The sequence below is a fragment of the Sycon ciliatum genome, chromosome 3, assembly GCF_964019385.1.
Source record: "Sycon ciliatum chromosome 3, ocSycCili1.1, whole genome shotgun sequence".
Taxonomy (NCBI): Eukaryota; Metazoa; Porifera; class Calcarea; order Leucosolenida; family Sycettidae; genus Sycon; species Sycon ciliatum.
The window spans coordinates 7,963,294-7,985,793 of NC_088645.1; the positions used below are offsets into that span (position 1 = coordinate 7,963,294).

General features: G+C 46.8%; 2 protein-coding genes across 2 annotated transcripts in view; both read right to left on the bottom strand.

Annotated features, from left to right (window-relative positions):
- LOC135811314 (temptin-like) overlaps positions 1–10,109 on the bottom strand; it is a 12,296-nt gene extending 2,187 nt beyond the window's left edge. The window contains exons 1-5 of the mRNA XM_065324534.1: positions 9,824–10,109; positions 4,993–5,048; positions 2,772–2,942; positions 936–980; positions 15–29 (exon numbers count right to left, since the gene is read on the bottom strand). Of these exons, the coding sequence (XP_065180606.1) occupies positions 15–29; positions 936–980; positions 2,772–2,942; positions 4,993–5,048; positions 9,824–9,972 (436 nt within the window). The 5' untranslated portion in view covers positions 9,973–10,109. The remainder of the gene's footprint in view (positions 1–14; positions 30–935; positions 981–2,771; positions 2,943–4,992; positions 5,049–9,823) is intronic.
- A 3,707-nt stretch (positions 10,110–13,816) lies between these two features.
- Positions 13,817–22,500, bottom strand: part of LOC135811320 (temptin-like) — a 39,979-nt gene continuing 31,295 nt past the window's right edge. Inside the window, exons 5-6 of the mRNA XM_065324543.1 lie at positions 17,156–17,227; positions 13,817–14,852 (exon numbers count right to left, since the gene is read on the bottom strand). Of these exons, the coding sequence (XP_065180615.1) occupies positions 14,587–14,852; positions 17,156–17,227 (338 nt within the window). The 3' untranslated portion in view covers positions 13,817–14,586. The remainder of the gene's footprint in view (positions 14,853–17,155; positions 17,228–22,500) is intronic.

The window sequence follows — 22,500 nt, forward strand, 5'->3', positions numbered from 1 at the left end:
CACGGAACCCTTACTGAATTGTGAGACCGCTGCATTGGAATACAAAACCCAGACAGGCACAGAAATACAAAACACATGTACATTCAAAACTGGCACACATGTGCGTAAGTATAATAATCATAATAATAATCTTTATAAAAATTTTGAAGGACGCTTCACGCATCTTCATTATACTTGAATCGTTTGCAGGCAACCTGCCTACACTCAAGAGAGCACTGCATTTCACACAAATCCATTAGAAGTATCGTTACAACGTAATTGCAACGTAATAATCTTTATAAGTATGCAATCTACAGAGCTGTTTCGATCGATTTCACAACCGTCGCGAAAATCGCGAACGTTTAAGGATCGCAAAGATTTCTGGGTTTGCAGTACCTGGAACAAGCCTTCAGTTAATATTCTGATTAGAATTATAATATTCACTTCATTGGAGTTAATGAAGTTCTCGTGCGAAGTTCAATGGAAGTTGTCGATAGCAGAACATGCAACCGTGTTTACAGTCCATTCATAAAAAAGATGGGCCCTGGCTCTGGCGAGCTCCCGCGATTTTTCGTGATTTCATCGTACACAGTGCAGTGCTGTGAACTTTGAAATTTGAAAAAGTGTCCAAAAAGGGTGCCTGAACTGGGGTTCGAACCGCAGAATGCACTGTTGCAGGCGGGGTCAAACGGCCTGGATTTTTGATGGTTTTTCCCAATTCAGTGCTTTTTGGGGCAAAACCTGGCCGAAATCTTTTTCTAGCTATGGCTTGCTTTTTGGACAAAAAAACTTCAGAAACATATTCGGAAGAGGATTCCATAGGGGATTGCCAAAAAAATTCTAAAAAAACTCAAAGTCTGACCCATTTATGGCCAAAAGCTAGGAGTCCATCTTTTTCTGAATGGACTGTAGAAAAGAGTTTCGTCATTTCCTGGGAGCGAGCTGAGGTCACTTACGGGAAGACAAGCAGAATGGATCGGCAGCTGTTGAGCAGGCAAATCCTGCGACAAGAACACCAAACATAGGACATTCATAAATCTCAGAGTGAATTGGAAAGGGGAATGTCTGAAAAACATAGGGCATTTACAGGGGCATCAGAACTGGTGCCGAAGGTGCGACCAAAGCAGCAACAATAATTTCATATCGTGATTTTCCAAGCAATAAACCATAGGCTATTCGGCCCGAATTTTCAAAAAAAAAGAGGACTAACCCCCCCCCCCCCCCCCCTCATCATCGCACCAATGTCGAATATCTTCCCACGCCCTTGATTCATAAGGCAGTTTTCAAGGTGCGCAGACGTGACCCAAATTCCCCAAAACCATAACATCTCCACAGGTTTTGGACGAACGTGTTTTTTTTAGCAATTTTACAGTTGGAGGGTGTTCACACTCAGCAGCTGAAATGAGCATGCAACAGTTCCAGGTGCGTAATTATATAAAATAAAAAAGTAAATGATCGTGTTCGTTCCCAAAGGGAACTCACGATGGCCGCTGACACCCGGTAAATCTAGCCGCAGATGCAGCGTCTAATGGTAGGGGTAATGGGAAAAAAGCCTCACAACCACTGGCACAAGTGCCGAGAAACCCCAGTAGCTGTATCCATGTACCCCTTGTGCCTGGCCACAAGTTGTTCCCAATTGACTGTGGGCAGCAGCACGGCTGGAAAACCCGCTCCCAGGCAGGATTTGAACCAGGTACCTCGAGTATCTCAATCAAAGCCCTAGACTCTCATAGTGTGCTAGCTCGCGGTAACGCGTTGTTGGCTTGCCTCACACCAGCGCAGGTTCCGTCCCGGAGCCTTGTCTTGTCTTGTCGATAACTAATATTAGCAAAGTCAAGTAATTATATCTATTTACCTGTGAGTGTGGCCACAGGCACATTGGCAAGACAACCCAATGCCTAGGTGATCGCATGTCGCAGCATATTCCGCCAAGACTAGTCATGGCCGCAACACCAGGTGTCGACTACGTCAAACCCAGGAGAGGAAGACCGCCCAAGCAGAAGGCACTGGCAACAGCCCTGACAAAGCCAACTGTCACCGCTTCAACCATCATACAGCGTGTCGGCTCCAAGAAGGTGCAGACTACAATCAGCGCTCGCCGCAGTACTCGGCTACTACAACAACGCCATGAGTTGCACGGACACCGACCAGGAGCCCATCGGATCAGGTAGCGCAGACTAACCCTATCCCGAGTACTAGTAAGTGTGAACCCAACCAGCGTGATTCACACAACCCATCAGCTGTGAAAAATGATTCTGCAATAACTACACATCTGATCATGTCCCCTTCTTGCCTGAATGCAGTATGTAAGAATGTTCCAGAGCACTTCAAGATTCACGCGCGCGCGGGCGAGCAGCAAATGTCACCTAGATGTGCTAGAGGCTGTTTACATTGCCAAGCTACAACCTGAGCTGTGTAGACAGAAGGAGTTTGTTAGGAAGCTAGAGCTATTTTGACTTCCCACCTCCCTGTTATAGTGCGTGTACTCTTTGGCGCAACTCACACTATCACTCAGCCTGTGTACGTTTCATCACAGTTTTTCCGCCAATATGCTGTATAAATTGACATCGCTGTGCTTCGTCACACTATCACCATGTACTGATTTTGAAGAGTAATGGTACGAAAGGCCTTATCAGATTTTCAACTAGCTTCGTGCCCTCGTCTCTTCATGTGCTGATATGTTTCCCTCGGACTAAGTCTCTATTTAATTTTTTGCTTTATTTTTACTTTATTTTTCCTTTACATACCACAGTAGTACAAAGTCATGTATATGAATAAGACCAATGGCTTACCTGGGTGGCTAATGCCAGTGGTGATTAATGGCGTGCTACCCTGTATAAAGGTGCAGTTGGGGTCTCCAAGCTCCGCTCCGTTAGCAACGCCATCACCGTCACTGTCCGCCATGCAGATCGTCTCGTTCCATATTCCTCCAATGGTATGGAAGGCCTTGCCAAAAGGGTTTCCTGTCAACAATCATGACGATGATGACCGTGGCAATGAAGACAACAACACCAGCAACAACGTCAGCAACATCAGCAACAACAACAACAGAGTCCTAGGGGAAGCAATTTTCCCGGAGCATAGTGAACGAAAACTGAGCAGTAGGGTTCTCAATAATTATTATTATCATTGGTAAGTGTGAGGAGAAACTGTGCAGCATTCTCGGCACGGTTTGCACTACCTTCATACTAGCAGTTGCAATACGGTGGTTTCACATCTATCACCTGACACATTATGGGACAGCAACGTTGGTTCTAACCCCACTCAACCCCTGCATGTATCATGTGTATGGGTCACACGATGTCCGTCATGTCGGTTCCACTGTCCACATGATCACCAATAATTGACACCATGCTCACCTGCCGCACAAATTTAGTCACGTGACAAAGATGTGAAACCACTCTAGCTAGCCTAGGTGGGGCATCTGTCCTTGGCGTGCAATGGTTTATTTTTTGGATTTTTGTTAATGTCCATTACCTATCCCTAGGACTTGCAAGTCCTCTTCTGCGAGATCGCTTTACCTTGCGCGCCCATGGTGCCCACACTGGCAGCCACCATCCGTGGCCAAGTCCCAGCTGCTCTTGTTCTGCCCTCTGCTAACACCAGATATGGCTTCAGTGCGATTTCGCACCTAGGCGCTGCCAGGTGGAACGCACTTCCACCGACTTGCTGCATGTCTAGTCCACCAGCTCCAGCGAACTAGTTCTAGGGTTCCCTGTAAAAAGGCGTCGTCAACGCCTGTTGGGAATTCCCTAGTAAAAATAGGAATATATGCAATCTATTGCCGGGTGCGAACACCCGAAACACGCGACCGTGTCTGCAGGGCCAGCGTCACGTGACGAGATGCATCACTGATCAGCCAGTTTTGAAAGAGAAAATAACTACTGTATAAATACTGTAAAAGTCATACATGTAATTATAACGAAGTGCTAACTCTAACGAATTAACGAGGAGAAATCTGTCGTCAAAATAGAAATCGTTATACAGAAATCGATGCGTATACTGTCCTATTGAACGTTGAAGATGAGTGAGAGTCGTTAGTAGACTCGTTACCTTTGGTACACGTAAACTAGTCAATTTTGGGAAATGGTTATATATGCGCCTCGTTAGAATAATGGCTTTTACAGTACAAGTTTTCGTCCACGAAATCTTTCGTTATTTCACTCCACCAGCAGGCCTGTTACGTACTAAATTTCGGTTTTGGTCGAGGTCTGTCACCCAAACGTTCAGAGAAAAACTTTAGTTTGGTACACACTTTAGTTATTTTGTGCCCCAATAGCCTATTAAACGAATATAAAAAATATATTTAAAGAGTCGGCGTGGAGAAAGCAATTTTATTAGTGCAATTAGGAGTATAATCGATGCAGACATGGCCAGACAACAAGCTGTTGTCTGGCCATGTCTGCATCGATTATACTCCTAATTGCACTAAAAAAATATATATAAACAAATTTCACGGTTCGCGTGAGACTCGGCCAAAGGCCCAGTTTTCCGCATCCGCAGGAACGCCACCACCCTCATAGTGGGATGGTCTAAGACCATGATTGAGAAACAGAGGGTACCAGGTTCAAGTCCTGCTTGGAAGCGGAAGGATTTTTTCCAGCCGTGCTGCGACCCACAGTTAATTGGGAACTCGTGGCCTGGCACGAGGGAAACATGGATGCAGTGAATGGGATTTCGGTCTTTGACCACTTTGTGGTGGGTCTGATCTACTCACCTCCCACCGCTTAGGAGCTGCATCTGCGCCTTGATCCAAACGAATATAGCGAAAGTTAATTCCAAACGAAAATTTGTACTTGTGCAGTAAATAATATCGTTGAGGGAATGGAAAACGGAAAACGGAAAAGTCTGAATAAAAAATAGCCTGTTGCCACCAGGACTGGAACCAGTGACCTGCGCTCAAGGCCAGCGATGCTCTAAGTCTAACCACTGAGCTATGGTGTAGCTGTCATCCAAACAGAGACCGCTCAACATTTTCTTCAGACTTCGAGACTACAGCAGTATTGTTCGTACCTTTGCCGGATGGTGGCCCGGTGCAGCTAGCCACGTGTCCCACGGAATCACAGAATCTGTGGCCAGCCAAAAGCAACACACGAACACACGGACATACACAACACGCGCACGTGCGTGCGTGCACAAACACATACGCATGCACACAAACACACGCACACAGGACATACACACACGCACAAGCAAGCAAGTAAAATGCAGGAGGTGGATGACAGGAACGCAGCGTGGACTAGACAAAGGGAAAGTAGAGACGATTGTCCAATATTCTGGTGGACGTTTTTTTATTTTATTTTTTATTTTACGTATTAAACACGACTAAGCGGAGATCTCCACTGGAACAAGGTATTTCAAGGTACATTGTACACACAAGAGAAGGCGAATAGACGAACACAAGTTCGGCAAACACCAAGGACACAAAGAACGTTGGAAGGGTGCATGCCGCTGCGTGATGATCGCTGAAATGCATGAAACTTAGACGTTAGTTACACCTGCACAGCCTTTCGCCTCAGTTGTATGTGCATGCTGCTCTGCACATTTATTTTGACTGTGTGCATTGAGGGCTCTGCTTCGAGCTCCCTCGACTGCCCGTGTTGGTTTTCCTACGTATACCCGAGGCACAAAGTATTGCTACTTTTGCTGTTTATTTCTGTACGACGTCATTACTGTTCCTTTAGACCGCTGCCATGGGATGCTGCACTTGCTACAATCGACAACTGGTGTGAACTACGACAATAATTGGGACATTGATCCACGGCCCATAACGATTATTTATTTATTTATTTATTTATTGCATCGTCATCTCGTGGCAAGCAATGCCAATATTATTGAATGAGAGAGGGGTGATAGCCAAAGATGTAGCGGATCGACGTTAGGGACATTGATACGGACATTAGTCCGCGGCCCATTAAAATGTAGCGGATCAACGTTTCCAAACTTTCCATGCTGACCGTACACAAATGTGTCCCTGACTGAGCTACTCCCGATGTTGCTAATGTCACATACACGAGTTCCACGACCGGATGGAGGTGTTATACCCAAGGCGAATGCCTTCATCACATTGAAGGACCACAAGGACAATTCCCGCTGAAACCTTTTTTTTATTATTATTCTTTATTTCCACGATGGCTCATGGCCAATAAGGAAGATAATATGATTCAAATCAGTCCAGAATCATATAAAATCGGTCTAGCAAGTAAGGAAACCAACACATTGCAGGGGGATGGGGTCACGATGGGGTACAGTGTGAGCTACTACAGGAGCATATGGATGATAGAATGAGGCTAGACGCCATTGATTTAAACGCATGCTTGCTATTTGTTTCACGCAGGTCGGGGGGTAGTTGGTTGAAATTGTGAAGGGATAGGTTGATGGGTGAGTTGGTGTGTCGGTATGTGTGTGATGTTCTCAATGTGTATGTTCTCATGTGTCGTAGTGCATATGGCTGCTCTGTGATTGGTCGTGCAAGGTGAGGCTGTTGCAGGTGAAGGGGAGCGCGGATGTACTTGATGTTGTGGGCAAGAGTAACCTGTCGTAAGAGTTGCCGGGAGACTAATGTGGGGAGTTGGAGATGATGAAGAAGTGAGCTGTGATGGACTGGTGCAAAAAGGGGGATCCGCAGGCAGATACGGGCTGCTCGTCGCTGAACGCGTTCTAATTGGTCCTTCTGTGTGCGGGTGGTGTTGGATAACACGAGACTGCCGTACTCTATAACCGGGCGAATGTAGGCGGTGTAGATTACGAGCAGACTGGGGGTGTTAAGTTGGCCTCGTGTTTTACGAAGTTGGTGAAGGAGTTTTTTGGATTTGTTTATTATGTGCGTGACATGTGAGTTCCATTGGAGGTTGTTTTGTAGTATGATTCCAAGGTGACGGTGTTCTTTGACTTGCTTTAGGGGTGTGCCATTAAGAGTGATGTTGAGTTGGTGGTTTGGTGTGAACGACAAGGTAACGGTCTTTGAGGCATTGACGAGGAGGTGCCATCTGCGCAGCCAGGTTGCGGCAGCTGAAACGGCTGACTGCAGGGACAACTCCGATGTCAAACGGCTCTGGTGTGTTGCGATGAGCGCCGTGTCATCTGCAAATTGGCTGCACTTTGTGTTCGAGTTAGTGCAGGCAGAGGGCAGGTCAATGGTGTAGATCAAGAACAGCAGGGGGCCTAGAACGGATCCTTGGGGCACCCCTGCTGGTATGGCTTGCCACTCACTGAAGGCGTCGCCGACACGAACACGTTGACGGCGATGGGTGAGGTAGCTGACCATCCATTGCAGGGCGGTATCTTACAATGTACTTCTTTTGCCGGTTCTTTCTCCCATCTTGGTTGTAGCATTATACCTCAGCCATGACACTTATATTACACTCCTATTACTCACAGGGTATTGATTATTGTCGTAAAATACGGTATTTTACGACGCCCTGGTATTGATCATTATTTTAGTACCGGTATTTGCAGCAAGGACCCCAGACACATTGTCTAAAGGTACAACCGTACATGCAAAGACAAGGCGGAGGCAGTGGGAAGCCAGTGGCAACTACATGTACATGTACATGTAGTAGACTTTATCATTTTGGTCATCTTATTATGACAGTCGTCCTGCTCCTGTTGGTCATCTTTTGCATTATTTCATACCGGCATACCCTGGTACATATACCTTTCACTTCATCGAAAAATTCCTTGTACTTGAACTTGAAGTAAGGACAAAACAACTACATGACAATTATTTTTATTGCACACAAAAGGCACAATGGAGTTTTTATATATATTTTGCCGCTTCTTCTTTCACTAACGATTATATCTCAGGTGTGTACCTATAACTTTCTCTCCGGTGCTCACCTAGAGGATGAATCCTTATTCTTCGAGTTAGCTTTCATTGCTATCCAATCTAATCTAATCTTCATCAAAACAGAAATGCGCAGCCGCTTTTATGCAGCAGACGACGTACGCTTACATACGGAGATACACTAAATATACATCAGGCAAGCTCCGTATTAGTTCCGTACTGCTTCCGTATTGGTCGGGCAGGGATACTACACATATACCTTTCACTTCATCGAAAAATTCCTTGTACTTGAACTTGAAGTATGGACAAAACAACTACATGACAATTATTTTTATTGTACACAAAAGGCACAATGGAGTTTTTCAGAGTTGTCGCAACTCGGAGTTTCTTGCTCAATGCAATCATCAGGTGACAATTATTATTGTAGAGTTCTCTGCTTGCGTGATGGGCTTTAAATTACTGTACCAGTTGCTTGTAAAGGCTGGTGGCAAGTAATTAATTTCCCCATCCCACCACCAGTGCACTGGCTGAGAAAACCAATGGCAGGAAGGCTGGCAGGCTCCGCATCCCCGCCGCGCTGAATATAGACTACTGCCGACGTGTCGCGCACAATCAGCCCGGTCAGTACGGTCAGTACGGTGGTGGCAGCTGAAATCCGACCTTTCATGTTCGTGCTCGTGTGCAGCACCGATGTTAGCAGTCTCTTCATGTATTTCGTAGTGTAACAACTTACAATATTTGCCAAGAAATCCGGCCAATGCTGCATGCATCGTAGTCGCTTACCATAAGCATTGACCGGATTTTTTTCGCGAGTATTGTACATGTACAAGCACTTGCTGGGCGTTTGCAGTGTCTGGGGTCGGATTTCAGTTGCCATCACAGTACAGTAAAACCTGTCAAGGCGACCACTCGGATAAGGCGACCACTCGGATAAGGCGACTAGACGACCACTGGAACCAGGACCAAGGGATGCTATTTCCAGTCAATTGACCCTGGATAAGGAGACCATCTCCACGCTTTGAAAGTCCCTTGAGAAGTCGTCTTAGACAGGTGTCACTGTACTTGCTGTGCAGCGTGCAACCGGCGTCGCGTCATGACACATTCTTCTCCTGCTGACTGCACAGGCAGTGTTGAAGGGGTAGGAGAATATTGTTGTTGTGACTAACTAATACCAGAATAGTTGTGTCACCATAGTCTGCCGGCATGCCAGGCCTGCGAGTGGCGACGTGAGAGATGTCAACCGAAGGCATTCTACTCATCAAAACCTACACAAGGCTACAGCTACACCATTATCATTCCATTGTAACGGTATACAGGTATGCAAGGCGATACACTCAACGTGCGCTACCGTTTCAGACATCGCAAAGCCTGGCGCCAAAATGTCACTGTGAGCTTTTTACAGTTAGATCTTGGTGTCACGTTGCGCGCACACGTTCAAAGTCCGCAATGGGCCGAGTGACTCAGTCGCAGGCAAGATCACGCCTAGATTGTTGGCATTGTCGCTCCGGCAAAGCACATTGCCACTAATACTGCTACTACACTACTATCACAACTCGGGCATAAAGTCCGTCTCTGAACATTCGCCAATCGCCAAAGTTTGCTATAACGTGAGCACTTTGTAGCGACTTTTATCGACTTCGAGCAGGGATACATCTCGCTCGACCACTGCAGGGGCGTCGCACACGGTACGGTCACTACGGTATTGACCGTACCATTTTTTGCCCCAGATACCCCGTAAATCAACAAAATACACTGATCTTGGATCTAAAATTCCAAAATTTTCGGCTCAGCCACCACTCCTCCGCGAGTAAATTGTACTTCAGATGGCTGACCGTACCACACTAAAATACCTTCCGACGCGCCTGCACTGCTAAAACTAGTTTGAGGATTGTGCCGACGTTTGGACTCTGATTATAATGATCCAGCTTCGTAGGAAGTTATTTTAAAGGAAATACCATTTCTACCAGGGCTGGCGTCTAAAGAGGATGGGACAAGATACACCTGCAGGCATAACCGTCCAACTAGACTAGTCACAAAGCTTTAAAGAGTCTGACTTACGTGTTCGAGATACCGTATGGTGCAGGTACGCGTGACGACACGTTAGCGGCTCGGTCGCCGGCATTCGGAACTCGTGGCTGGTAGAAGCCGAAGGCAGCGGTGCTGTGCACTAGCAGTGCTCCGCACAGGGCAGCGATCCAAACCTTCATGATGATGCTTGCGCGAGTAATCTGCTAGCAATCAACTGAGCGAGTGTCTGGTAGTTGCGACGAAGCTAGGCGGCCAGGCAAACAAACTACAGAGCACAGTGCGCCGAAACCAATTCAACTGAATTCACTCAACAACACCCACACGACTCACGAAACGACGCGGCGTTGGATGGCAGCGCCCACGGCGCTTTGCCTGCGCATGAATGGTGTTGCGGTGATTTGCTCGAACATGACAGTAGACCGCCACGCACGCACGCGCACAGTCAGTAGGAGGAGTGCGCATGCAGCACAGACTGGTCTACAGACGACAATATACAGTCCGGACTCCGGAAAGATTCAACGCATGTACATGTGCATGATAGCGCAGCACATGTACATTTTATTTATTTTTATTCTTATTTTACTAGGAAATTCCCAACAGGCGTCATCGCCTAACATGCAGGTACTCCCTGTCAGAGAATAGAACAATCGCATGTCACAATCAGGGAGTCGTAAAATACGACTCCGGCTCCCTGGTCACAATTTATGCACATGGTAAGTGTTGATTTAGTTTTTAGTTTTTTTTCTTCTTTTTTTTGTCCGTCAAAAGTAGGGTCCAGCGGATAATGCCGCATTATATTTGGCATTATGAGACTATCCGAGCATCAGAGCATTATGGAGCATTAGCAAGGAACAAGGCGAGCATTATGTGAGGTTTGAGCGGCGTAACGAGTTTCATAGTGGATAATGTCGGGAAATATAAGGTTTTTGGCAACAATCGGCTAAAGCCATGAGGTGCAACGCCATGTATTGTACCGGCACATACCTTTGTGATTTGTAGACACGTAACACATTTAGCGGTAATGCTACATTTACCTGACTTCATACATGTAATGCCATTGCTACATAAAGTCTTTATGTAGCAATGTAGTCAGGTAAATGTACAGGTGATGTAGCATGCCCAACGTTGCAACTGAGGCTGTTACACAATATCCGGAACGATGATTTACGAGGAGTTCTTTTTTAGAAATCATGGAGAGCCATGGAAGAGACTGGACGTCCGCGAAGTGAATATCAAAGAGACGAAGAGGTGTTTTCCTGTTATGCCATAGGCTCTGGCCATAGCATATCTCTAGCGATACTGAAGAAAACACTCATCTATTGATAAATTCGGACCTGGATGAAGGAGCGGCTATATACAGAAAGAGCTTGTCCCAAAATAACTGCCTTTGCCGAGTCTAAATCAGCAGGCTCGAAAATAACTAGAATTTCTCATGGACGCATTACCAAGTCGATTTGAGTGCTCAGCAGCGCCTGTCTTACTTTCCTGGTGAAGCACGTACAGTTCGTCATGGACGATTGTAATGCAAGGCCTACAGTCAAGTGCTATCAGAAAAGAAAAGTATTGTGGCCAACCATTTGTCTCCACGCAACCTCAGGAGAAGAAGACAGCGCAAGCAGAGGATGTAGAGCGGCAAAACAACTTCTGACCATGTGGTTTCAGGACTTCCGCAAATGGGAGGGATCTCAATCTGAGATCGCCTGTCGACTGGCTTCACGTGAGCTGTTTCAGATGAAGACTGGCGTTTTTCACAGAGTGGATGCAGTGACATATTGTCTGCAGGCAGGAACACCACTTCCCATGATATGCTTCCAGCATCCAAATGGCCACCAGCAATAATGGTTTTACCTCTCACTACATGGATAAGCAAGGGAAAGATTCGATACACCCACTATTCAGCCACAGCCCTGCATCAAAGTTGCAATCCAGAGCAACCAATGGAGACTCGATCCAGCCGTATAGTGCTAAGAAGTGGTGGAGCTCATGAGAGATATTGTAGCAGCTTCAGAGGCAGATCGACTAAATGCGTCCTTTCCTGGAAGTTTGACAATGTGCAGCCTTTCTGCCATTTTTGTTCCAAACCAAGAGCATTATAGCCCTTGTTGAAGCATTATAATCAGCATTACAAGGTAGTTGTTAGAGCATTTTGATAAGCATTATACGAACATTTTCGGAGCAGTATCCGCTGGACCCTAGTCAAAAGCCTTTTCTACGGGCAAAATAAACAAGAATTCTTGTCGTGCAGGAAAATACTACAGGTATAGCTACAATGTGTACGACAAGCTCAACTGAAGATCACGTGACAAGAATGTTGAGAACTATGGCTACATGAATGTGCCATGCAGGATGTCCAAGGTTACCGGTAGCCAGGCAAGCAGCACTCTGAGACCATCAGCGACGCGGAGCCCGTCGATGGTACAGTGTGAGGGCGACCGCGGTGACCTCTGAGGCACGCAATGGTCGAGCGAATCAGCGCAAAGCCAAGCCGACACCTGATACAATGATTCATGACCCAATACGGCTCCTTCCGCTTCTCGCAAAGCATTGTGGCAAGGTGCTTGTAAAGTGCACTAGCGGCCTTTCCCTGCCCTCCAGTGGCGCTGAACACGAGTGGTACAAACACTGCATGTTCGACCTCCCGCACACGCTCCTCGTATTGTCGGCGCTTCTCACCTTCGTGCTTGGAGTATGTAGCGGAGAGAGAGTGAGCCTGATTTGAGCTAGCCAAAGGGTTGAACACCGGAACATCAAAATAGGCTCGCTCAAACCGGCCACCCCACATTCCGCTGGCCGCAACAACAAGGCGAGCGCCGTCCTCTCGGATTGCGGTATGATGGCGAAACCGCTCTCCGGATAACGGTTGGAGACCCGGCTCCACTACAAAGCCCCGATCACACAACTACACCCACCTGCAAGAGCTTTGCTCCAGCCACTGTTTGTCGAATGTCGTTAATGTGGTTACACGAACCCCGTCCAACACCTGTCTCGACTTAGCCCTAGTACTGAAGATGTCCTAACAGTCGGCCATGTATCCGCCACGTCCCTGCATGATGCTACTGATGGCCACCTAGTCAAAGTGGTACTTCAGTTAGCAGACTGGACCCCCCCCCCCCCACCTGAGCATACCTATCGCCTCGTTAGAACGCCGGGAATTTCCAGTATTGACTGTGCCCAGTTCGACAGAAGGCTTCAGGCCAGGTTGGAACGGAATCCTCCCGATCATCCAGGAGCCTAGCAGTGACGTCTCGCAGCTCGTTGTGCCGAATAGCAGGACAACCTCATGTCGGGCAGGATAAGGCGTGTTGTAGCAAGAATACAAAGATTTGTAACCAGTGTTATTCGCGCTCCTTCCTTGCATACACATTACTGCATGTTTTCTCTGTGTGTTCTTCACTGCATGCTTACACATACACACACCCATATGAATTATATACAGTCGTCCCTCTCTAATCCGGCACTTTATAATCCAGCACCCTCGATAAACCAGCACAATTTTCAGTAGCCAAAATGTCCTCTTCATGCACATTGCAGCAGTAAATCAGATTTGTTAATCCAGCACCCTCCCTAATCCAGCAGATTTTCGTGGCACAAATGGTGCCGGATTATAGAGGGACCACTGTACATACTTTGTGCTTTGGAATTATCTTTTTTTTTTTCCTTTTTTTTCCTTTTCTCTTAATATATTATATTCGTTCTTAGCAGGAACCGGAGGTTTTTCCTCTGGTGAGAAGGCAGAATTGCCTGTGCTCTAAACGAATTCAAATAAAAGAAACAAACAAACAAACATTACAAGTTACTTGATGGAAAACAATCTACATTTTAAGTACCGCCAATAACCCTGGAAAAAGCGTTAACGTGAATAATGGCGAGTTTTTGTTTGGGGGCAGTTGTGGGAGTGTGATGAGCCTAGCTTTGGGGTGAGTTGTGTTCTCCGCTGAGGACAACGTGAGTTGAAGGCATATATTTGAAATTAACTCTTTTGAGCAGCAAGGAAAAAGCCACGGTTGAAATTCAATTCCTGAATTCGTTGGGAGCACACTCACAGAGGAACGTAATCTAAAGATAGCATGAGAATAAAGGAGTCGGTGGAGAGTACGTTGTGGTTATAAAAACCCTGCAGTCACCACGCAAAGTGTTCATTGGCTACCCCAGCCATGTATTGCTTTGAATAAAACGATTAAAACTAAACACCAAACTGAGGAATTGCAAAAAAACTGATTAAGAAAATCGTTGCGACGGAGTAGAAATGCAAGAATGTATGTTGGTATTTTTTTGGGATTGATTTATTTGAATTCGGTATCTCAACAGTACAATGTACAACTTGGGAAGATCCGAATGACATAGATACATAAACATAAAAGTGGAGTAGGCGCTACAGCTGATCATGTTATCGCAGGTTGTGGGACTAAACTAATACCAGTATGCAAGTACACAAGAAATAAAAGCTGAATAAATACGACTGCATGACATTGGAGAAAAGCACCAATTAAAGCAAAACAAAGCGACACATCACTCATTGAAAAAAATTTCAAAAAAGGAGCTGTTTTAACCGGGTACATTGTGGCCCGTCATTAAGAAGGCAGGCAAGATGGGCGTTAAATGCAGAAGACGTATTACAAGCCTTCATTTCAAAGGGCAGAGCATTCCAAAGTAAAGCAATCCTACTAGACAATGAACGATACCCGCATGCAGTATATTGAGATTAATTGTGCTAAGGCAAAACAATAGGCAAAGAACGCAGAGAAGCTCACCAAACTACAGAAAATGTTGAAATGCGCACAATCAGTGAGTTACTACGGGCAAACAAATTCATACTCTGGTTCCGCGGAGGATTCAACAACACCATAAGCATCACTTTTGGTGAGGGAACTCTCCGCAATATCAGCGCCTTCATATGCTGCATTTTGCGTCTGACCTGGAACGTCGGTCTTGACGGGTTTGCTTTGCATCTTCCGATTTGCTATTATGGCCACCACCATCATTGCTATTATCCCGATAAAGATTCCAGCGATAACACCGCCGATCACAGTCCCAAGTGTGTATGACGTCTGATTTTCCGCTGTAGGTGAGAGAACACAGCACATTGTACGATCCAACATCTACAGATTCTCTACATGCATTCTAAACTCAATTTTTGGATGCCTGGACACAGTTCTATGATCAATGGTTTTCCATTCCAATGTATAGCTTTGGAAATGAAACAAATATGTCATGGGAACTGCATGGAAAATCTGAACATGCTGTGTCCATATCTTGCGCTCGAGTTGAAGAGAACACACCTAGCAAAATGGTGATGCATACACGCCTTCCGCCAACTTATAAAATAGAGTATTCTATATGTCTACGATGGCCCGAGGCCAATAAGGAAGATAATATTTATTATGATCGGTTTCCCCAGGATGTTGACCGATATCTGAGAACCACACAAAAATGGCAGTGGATGCGCTTTGCCTGGTTTTGAATGTTCCCGGCTGCCTCTTTGTGTTGACTTACCGCATAGTGAAGGCCTTCCTAAAGGGTCGGATAATGCACCTGTCTCAATGCCCTCAAAGGAAGGTACACCCTCCAGCCCTACCATGCGGTACTGTCATAGGTGCCTATAACAAGGTTATTCGATGGCAACACAATCTTCTTGATCTGCGCAATGGGGCTTCCAAGCAAGATTTTTGTTCGGGTGCCCACTACGGAATTTAAAAAAACTCATTACATCTCAGGGAATGTATGGTTATTCCTTGTATAGGTTCTTCAAACTACCCTCTTTATCACTATAACACGTAGTGTGTTCCACTGCAGCCAAGCATTGTGGTAAACACTTGAAACGCTCTCTTGGGTTATGGAAAGATGGAAATTTCACCGAGCTCCTCGACGAGAGCGACACGATCCAGCGCGACTTATAGGGTGGAACTGGTCATAGGGATCGTTTTGATGATGATCGACCACGGCAGTTTGGCAAACGTATGGCCCAAGGCAGAGTTACAGCAGCCGTTCATATGCTCAGCTTGTACCCGTTCAGCACGCACAGAAGGACAGTGTTGTTAGATTCGACATTGTTATTAGAACATTAATGATATTTTAAAGGTATTTTAAGCTCGGAGTTGCACTGATGAGGCCTCATTGGCCGAAACAGTCTGGCTGTCTGCATCATTGATATTTTAAAGATGAATTGCAGGTGCAAATTGCGCTAACAGGCCGTAGCCTAATAAGAGTAAGCTGGCACGTGACAGCCGCGATGAAGCACTCGCACTCACACTCGCACTCACACTATTACACAGCACTCGCACTCACACTATTGTACAGCTATGGCGGGAAAGAGTAGTCTGGCACGCCTGTTCTTTCCATGGATGATGTGGTGCCAGTGGGCGGCACTGATTGCGGGGTTGGTGATATTCTGCGTCAGACACACACTGCGCCTGCTGTGCCAAGTCCGGATGTGTTGCTTCCCCGACTTGATCAAGAAAACAGCCCTGGCGGTGCGTGGATCGGCTAGACCGTCTGGTTTGAACTCTGGCGCATTGCGCAGAAGTGTACGTATTACAAGGGTGCATCGACCGACTTATGTGCCGCTACCTCCAGCGAGGTCCAGTTGCCGGAGGGCTGAAGCCTCTGACAAAATTGAAAAATAAAAAATAATTTTTGAAAGGTGCTTGGATCGAGTTTCACTTGTTTTATCAGTATTTTACAGATGCTGCAAAGTACTATGCATGCTACCTACATCATTATACATTGGTATAACTATTCTTTTGTTTTGCCCAAACAATAATTCACTGTAACGCACACACTTCACGTATAAACTAAGACGCGGAGAGTCCCAAGTTACAGTGTCCACCCACCAGAGTGGATTCACAGGAAGTGCGAGTTACGTAGTCTGAAGAAAGTGTTCACCGGTCTCTGCTCTGATGACGGCTACATCTTAGCTCAGTGGTTAGAGAATCGCTGGCTTCAAGCGAAGATCCATGGTTCGAATCCTCGTGGTCAGTCTGGTGGCAGTCAATTTTATCTTCAGACTTTTCCCGTTTGTGTGTTTCCCTCACAGCATTGAATAGTTGATTTCAATACTTGTTTTCATTTCAATACTACGGCTTTTGGTCTCCTTCACGATATTTTAAAAGAAGTGAGTACTACGGTCAACTTTGCTTATAACGACACTCGGCGGCGGGGCACCAAAAAGGTGTCCTTATTCGCGAAGTGTCGTTATACCCGAAGTCTCATTATAATGTACTATTACAGTGGGATGGGACTTTGCTCTGGGCATGGAAATTCTGTTGCTATTCGCTAATTGTCGTTATATCCGCAGTCGTTATTAGCGACGTTGACTGTACTTGTACAACTTGCTTTGCTCAATTCATTTGAGATTGTACATACCGCTAGTTGTCGTGCAGGATTCACGTGTTGATCCAGTTGTTGATCCAGGTGTTGATCCGGGTGGTGACTTGACTGAACGATTAAAACGAACATGTGCAGTGAAACACGATAGACAATGGCATAACATCAGATCTGCAGAGAAATATTCGTGGTTCATAACAGAGCCAGAGAGACTAACTGGTCCGCCAGCGGTTGTAGAGCCGTTCCTCTGCCATTCAGTACACATGCACATGAATTTGCTCTGCGAACTATCTAACAACTCCCGATTCGTACTTGGAAATTTTAACATATCGCACATGGCGCTTTCCATGATAACTCGCAGAATGGCTAACCGTTCAAGAGAGTGACAGACAAACTGTTTTATCACTTCCTGGGGCTAATATTTGAATGGCACAACTTTCAGGCTATGCTTTTGGTATTCATGAAAAACGGGTATTGCGAACTTGATTCCGCTTCACTATTAGGGAAATAATTGAAAAGAAGTCCTGAAAATTAAGAAATTAATAGGTACGAATGTCACCCCTTCACGGACTGTGCCTTATGACTCGCGCCGTTTGCTGTTGAATCGTACAAAATTTTATCGCTCATCCCAACCGTCCCGACAGGCCCGTACGTCCTGTACCGTCAGCGTTGCGTCGAATGTGAACTAGGCTGCAGAGAAAATTGCCAAGGACCAACTGAAAAAATACCCCAACGAGAAAGGCTTGCTCCCTAGCACGCAATTTGCATACCGCTTCAGTCACTCGACGGAGGATGCGCTTGTACGAGCAGTGGACCGATGGAAGGACGCACAGTTCCAGACGTGAACTACTGACATTGTCATGATTGACATATCGAAAGCAATCGACGGAGTCCAAGCTGTCCAACACCGATGCCTCATTACAGAACTGCATTCACTAGATTTTTATGGTATCATCTTGGATTGTTTCATCAGCTACTTGTCGGGTAGTCGCCACCGGATAAAAGATGACAGAAAGCTGTCTCCTGAAGTGTCCGGCAGCAGAGGTGTGCCACAAGGAAGTGACATCGGTCGGCTTCTTGTTTTGTACATACACGCTATAAATAAAGTTCTGCCCGCCATTATCTATCAGAAGTTTGCCGAGGACATCATCCTTGACCATTCACACTCAGACCCATTTTTCGTTGTTCAGTCTCTCTTCGAGGGCATCACCAAGCTCATTAAATGGCTGGAGGAAATCGGGCTCCTCTTTAAAGGGGAAGTTAAGGCAAAAATTAAAATTTCACCAGTTGTAGTCTTCGGGGTGCTGAGTCGAATGGTCTTGGTCCGAGGAAGCTGATACGCTCCCTTCCTACTTGAATCCCAATCGAACTCGCGCACTTCCACCGAAACTGGGTGACTGCGCCCTACTAGATGGGGATTTGTATGCAAAATGTCACTAAAAGCGCCATTTCGTTCTTATAAAAGCACGGATGACCGCGATTGGCCCATATGTTGTAGTCTTTTGGACGCTGAGTCGACTGGTTTTGGTCCGAAAAGGCTGCGATGCAGCGTTCCTCCTTTATTCCCAATCGAACATGGTTGAAGAAGCGATCACGTGGTCCTGGGTGCCCAAATCGCCTGATCACCACGCCAGCAGGTGACAACTTTCACACCAAGGTTCAACTCGAGTTCAACTCGAGTGACAGGACTGCACCCAAAAAAGGTCAAACAGGCTAGTAAGTTGTACCCTGCAGGCACGGTGACCAGGTGACTGGTGTACGCAGGAGCACGTGACCGCTTCTTCAACCATGTTCGATTGGGAATAAAGGAGGAACGCCGCATCGCAGCCTTTTCGGACCAAAACCAGTTGACTCAGCGTCCAAAAGACTACAACATATGGGCCAATCGCGGTCATCCGTGCTTTTATAAGAACGAAATGGCGCTTTTAGTGACATTTTGCATACAAATCCCCATCTCGTAGGGCGCAGTCACCCAGTTTCGGTGGAAGTGCGCGAGTTCGATTGGGATTCAAGTAGGAAGGGAGCGTCTCAGCTTCCTCGGACCACGACCATTCGACTCAGCACCCCGAAGACTACAACTGGTGAAATTTTAATTTTTGCCTTAACTTCCCCTTTAACAAGAGAAAAACCCAAATCATGTTTGTAAAGCCACGAGGGCAGCCAAACCCACTTTTTATCGTCCGCTGTAATAGGGAAGAACTTCCCACGGGGTCCTCAGCAAGTTACCTTCAGTCACTTTTGCGTCAACAGTCGCACAAACATTATTGGTGGCGCAAGGAGAAACTTGTCGTTTGGAGTGACATCACCGCTGCTTTCCCTTGTCAGAGTCAACAATACACTTTGTTCTGCGGCCTTGGGAGTAGTGTTGGAGTAGAAATTACTGAGGAGACGTCGCGGGGGGGGGGGGGGGGGGGGAGCTTTCCTGCGCAGGTATGACTTTGGCCGTATTTCAGCATGGTCGAGTGGGAAAATTCAAAAAAGTTTATTTCAAGAAAACCCCAAAAGGAAGATGAGAGACATGTCCTCAGCGCTAGAAGAGGTGTTCTACTATCTGCCGGTGTATAGTTCTGGCCAATTGAGGACGTAGCTGGCTGTTTTGCCAGCGCTTGTAAATTGGCTATTTTCAAGACGATCATTTGTGGCATCAGGGGGTGATGGACCTCGTCTTCTGGGATCCTGGCGTGGCTAAGCGGTGTGGTGTCAGACAGAGTTTATTCACAACAAGCAAGGAGGACAACAAACGAAGAACTACATTCCAAGCAGTGTGCGAACACAAAAGGGAATTGTGTACAAACACAAAAGGAAAGTGTGTACGAACGCATATGGAAGCAGGGGCTCTAGGCGCGTGCATACAGGGTGCGGGAGGTGCACCATATACGGAAGTATGCCATAATATATCATGCCCCTCCTAAGATAAAAAAACGTGCAAGTGTTTATCTAATCAACAAAAAATAATGTGAAAATTGCATGTGCGTAGCAAATGACATGTCGCTGAGCAGCAGCAACTTCCAACAGACTTGTAAAAGGGATAATTGCAAAATTATATACATGAAGGTTTTCAACTGCGAGACAATAGGAATGACGATTGAATAGGTACAATGGAAATCAACACTGACCAGAGCAAGTGTTAATTGCACAATTGTCCACACGTTGAAATAATGTTAAAGAGGACATTCTGTCGCCGGAGACATTGGCTTGTTCGAGGTGGTACCTGAACAGTTGACTGTGGCGACGACTGAGTCACAGGACTGCTTGTGGTGCAGCGTCGGGTACGGGAGACGATGCAGGCATGGCTGTTGAAGCTGGAGTAGGAGGACGTTACGGGCAGGGTAGCGACGGTTGCGCCAATATTCGCGTCCACTCGGTAGCTTGACGTAATAGTCGCGGTGGTCACCGATAGCCACGACAACGCCGTGGGAAGACCACCGTTTTGTCTTCGGGTGCTGAATGTCAACGTGCGTCCCGATAGACAGGTGGGGAAGTTCTCGGTGGGGCTGACTGGGAAACTGGTCTACTCAATCAACGTCATCCATGCCAGGTGCGGTGTCTTGCCAGTGGGAGTCGAACTGGCTCCATTGGGCGAGAACGAAGGAGACAAGTGGGCGACCATACAGTGACTGGGCAGGACTCTTTCCTGAAGTGCCAGGAGTATTGCGCCACTCGAGAAGGCCACGCTGAAAAGCGTCGGTGTCTAGATTACCGTCGTTGGTAGTCCCACCAGGTACTTCATTGCCTTCACGGCTGCTTTCGCATGTCTGTTCGACTGCAGGTAGTGAGGGGACGACTTGATATGACGGATTCCCCAGCGCTTGCAAAATTCAGCAAATCTGTGAGACGCAAACTGAGGAACGCCGTCTGTTGAAATGACCTGTGGTACGCCTACATCTCGGAACCACCTGCGGAAATGACGGATGACGTCAGCTGACGTGGCTGAGTGACCAAGCTTAGCTATGCATGGCCATCCGGTTAAACGGTCGACGAATACCAAATACTCGCAAACTTGGCAACTGAAAAGGTCAGCACTAACGCTTTCGAATGGCAAAGTGGGCTTGCGGTCAGAAATGGGCGATTCAGCAGACTGAGACGGCTGAAATTCACGGCATGCATCACAGCTGCGGACTAGCACGTCTAACTCACTGTTCATTCCGGGCCAATAAACTGTCTGACAAGCATGTCGTTTGGTACGGGTCAGACCTTGGTGGGCTCCGTGAAGGGCGATCAGCGTTGACGCACGCAGAGAGGCTGGGACGACTATGCGTAGACCTTTCAGGACTATGCCATTGTCGGTGGACAAATGTTCACGCACGTTCCAATACGCACGAAGAGGCTCGGTCAGCTGCTTTTGTGCTGAGGGGAATCCGTTCTGGATATACCCGAGTAGCATCTGGTAGTCAGGATCAGATGCTGCTGCGGCACGGAGCTTAGCGAACTGGAGACTCTGGAGACCATCTTGGAGTAGACAGATACGGATACTACGGCAGGACAGTGCTGGAACTTCTCCAAGTTCATCATAACTAGTCGGGATTGCTACAGGATATCGTGAGAGGGCGTCTGCAAATACGTGCTCTGAGCCCTTACTCCACGATGCTTTCACTTGATACGGACGAAGTTTCATGATCAATCTGAGTAGACGAGAGTTCTCAATCTGGTCAAGGGTGTAGCTGTTGATAATCGGTACAAGCGGACGATGGTCGGTGATTAGTGAGAACGGTGCACCAGATAGATACAAGCGGCACTTGTGCACTGCCCAGACGACTGCGAGGCACTCAAGCTCGATAACAGTATACCTTGTTTCAGCATCAGATAAGAAACGACTTCCACACTGGATGAGGTGCCATTGCTCGTCATCATGCTGTTGCCATAGGGCAAATCCGAGGCCATTCTTCACAGATGCATCAGTCTCAAGACGAAGAGGCTTGCCAGGTTGGAAGAAAGCTAACACTGGTGACTCAGTCAGGATGGCGTTGACGGCTTCGAATGCTATGGTGTGCTGCTGATCCCAGGCGAACTCATTGCTGGTTTTCAGGAGTGGGCGAAGCGACTCACTTAGTTCAGCAATGCGCGGTGTGAAGTCGCTGCATTGGTTGACCAAACCGAAGAACGAGCGGAGGTCAGTGCGGTTGCAGGGCACTTTGAACTGGCGAATGGCAGATGTCTTGCTACCATCAACGGCATAACCATCAGCATTGATGACAAATCCGCAGAACTGTACTTCACTAGCACCGGACACAAACTTGTGTGGGCTGAGCGTAATGTGATGCTCATGGGCACGGTGAAGGACGTCACGAATGTGGGTGACGCGGTTTTGAAAATCGATGTCATGTACTAGGCCGTCATCAACGAGTTTGACGAAGTTAGCGAGGCGGTCAAATGCTGCGTCTGTG